The 1,573-nt window shown below is 45.1% G+C and overlaps 1 protein-coding gene across 1 annotated transcript in view; it reads right to left on the bottom strand.

Moving 5' to 3' along the window:
* LOC110314512 (ubiquitin carboxyl-terminal hydrolase 7-like) overlaps positions 1-1,472 on the bottom strand; it is a 3,204-nt gene extending 1,732 nt beyond the window's left edge. The window contains exon 1 of the mRNA XM_021188815.1: positions 3-1,472. Coding sequence (XP_021044474.1) covers positions 3-1,472 — 1,470 coding nt within the window. The remainder of the gene's footprint in view (positions 1-2) is intronic.
* Positions 1,473-1,573: the final 101 nt, after the last annotated feature.

The raw sequence follows: 1,573 nt of genomic DNA on the forward strand, positions 1-1,573 counted from the left end.
TCTTTAGTACACCTGGATACCACGTCATCATCAAATTTACACCATTTGCCATCCCCTTTGGGGTTTAAGTAAACCACGTAATGTCCACCATAACTATCTCCACTGTGAACCAAGACTGCATGGATAATATAATTTGCAGGGTCCTTAGGGTTTGTTTTTTGCAAAAATTCATCAAGTGGTAACTGTTCTGGAAACTCAAACCTGTCATTGATCTTGATGTTTTGGTCCGTCTGAGGGTCATACATGAACCTCATAAGTTGCAGGTGTAACACTGGGGGCAATGTTAGAAATTTCACACCTTTTTCTGCCTCCTGCAGGCCATGCTCCCCAGCGTCATATTTATTTTCACCATCTAATTGTTCTACTGCCACATAATCCACAAATGATTCAAATATGTTTTTCTTTCCTTTTATACTTAGCTGGATATCATAATAATCTTCTTTTCGATCAGAACGGTAGTCTAATTTTTTGCACTGAATATAGGACACCATTTTGCCACGGAATAACTTTGGAATGGTGCCCTCTACACAGGTGCCTTTCATTTTATTTTCCACATTACCAAGCAACACTCGACAAAGCTCTTGAACATCTTGTTGCATGAAGCTATCTAAAGTTTCCCACCCAAATGACTTTGTGAGCTTTTTTGTTCCTACAGGCTTATTGTTGTGCTGTAATTCATAGAAAACTCTTTGTAATGCTAAAGGGATGCTTTTAGATGAATCAGNGNCNCCCTCTGTTGGCATCAAGTACACAGCCTTTCTGAACTGATTTGTGAAAAACAAGGTCTGCAGCAAGCTATTCATGTAACATGTGGCTCCCTGATTCTTTAAGCCAACATAGCCNGTTTGCTTCTTTGAGTCCCATGCAACTCCATGGGGAGCATCTGCCTGCACAAAAACTTCAAAGGTGACTTTGTCATCATGTATGAATCCTTTCTCAGGATCAGTCACTTCACTCCAGGCCATGAAATTAGAGAATCCCCAGTCGTTTTCCTTGTGGAAGAACAAGTGACTGATTCGCCGGCTGAATGATTTGTCATAGTCCTTGTGATTTATTATCTTCAGCACTGCTTGTGCGTGGCAGGACCACGACATGGAGTCAGATTCAGCATTGCACTGGAGAAAGAATTCTACGCTTTTTCTCTGTGGTCTGTCTGGATAAAAGCATGGCATCACCATAATCTTCCATGGCAGATTTTGCACAAAACACGGAGGGCTAAGGACCGACTCACTCAGTCTGCTGAAGTGCTCCACGGTGAACTGAAAGGTTGCCTCGGAGCACCAACTGGTGTTGTCCTCCATGTCCTCATCTGCATTGCTGTTCACATCAATCAAGGTTACATTCCCATTGATGACAGGGTTCTGAGTGATTCTTGGTGGGTCATCTGTGTCTCCAGAGTCCATCTCCATGTCCTCGGGCTCGCTCAGCTGCTGCTCGCCTGCTTTCTGCTGCTGCTGCTGTTGATGGTTCATGTCGGTCTCATCCTGGGCCTGGCCTTCAGCCAGAGGCACGGGCTGCAGGTCCGTTGGGCGGGCGGCTGCTAGCTGAGTGGGCGGCAGGGCGGCCTCCTCCT

This window comes from Mus pahari, chromosome X, assembly GCF_900095145.1.
Source record: "Mus pahari chromosome X, PAHARI_EIJ_v1.1, whole genome shotgun sequence".
Lineage (NCBI taxonomy): Eukaryota > Metazoa > Chordata > Mammalia > Rodentia > Muridae > Mus > Mus pahari.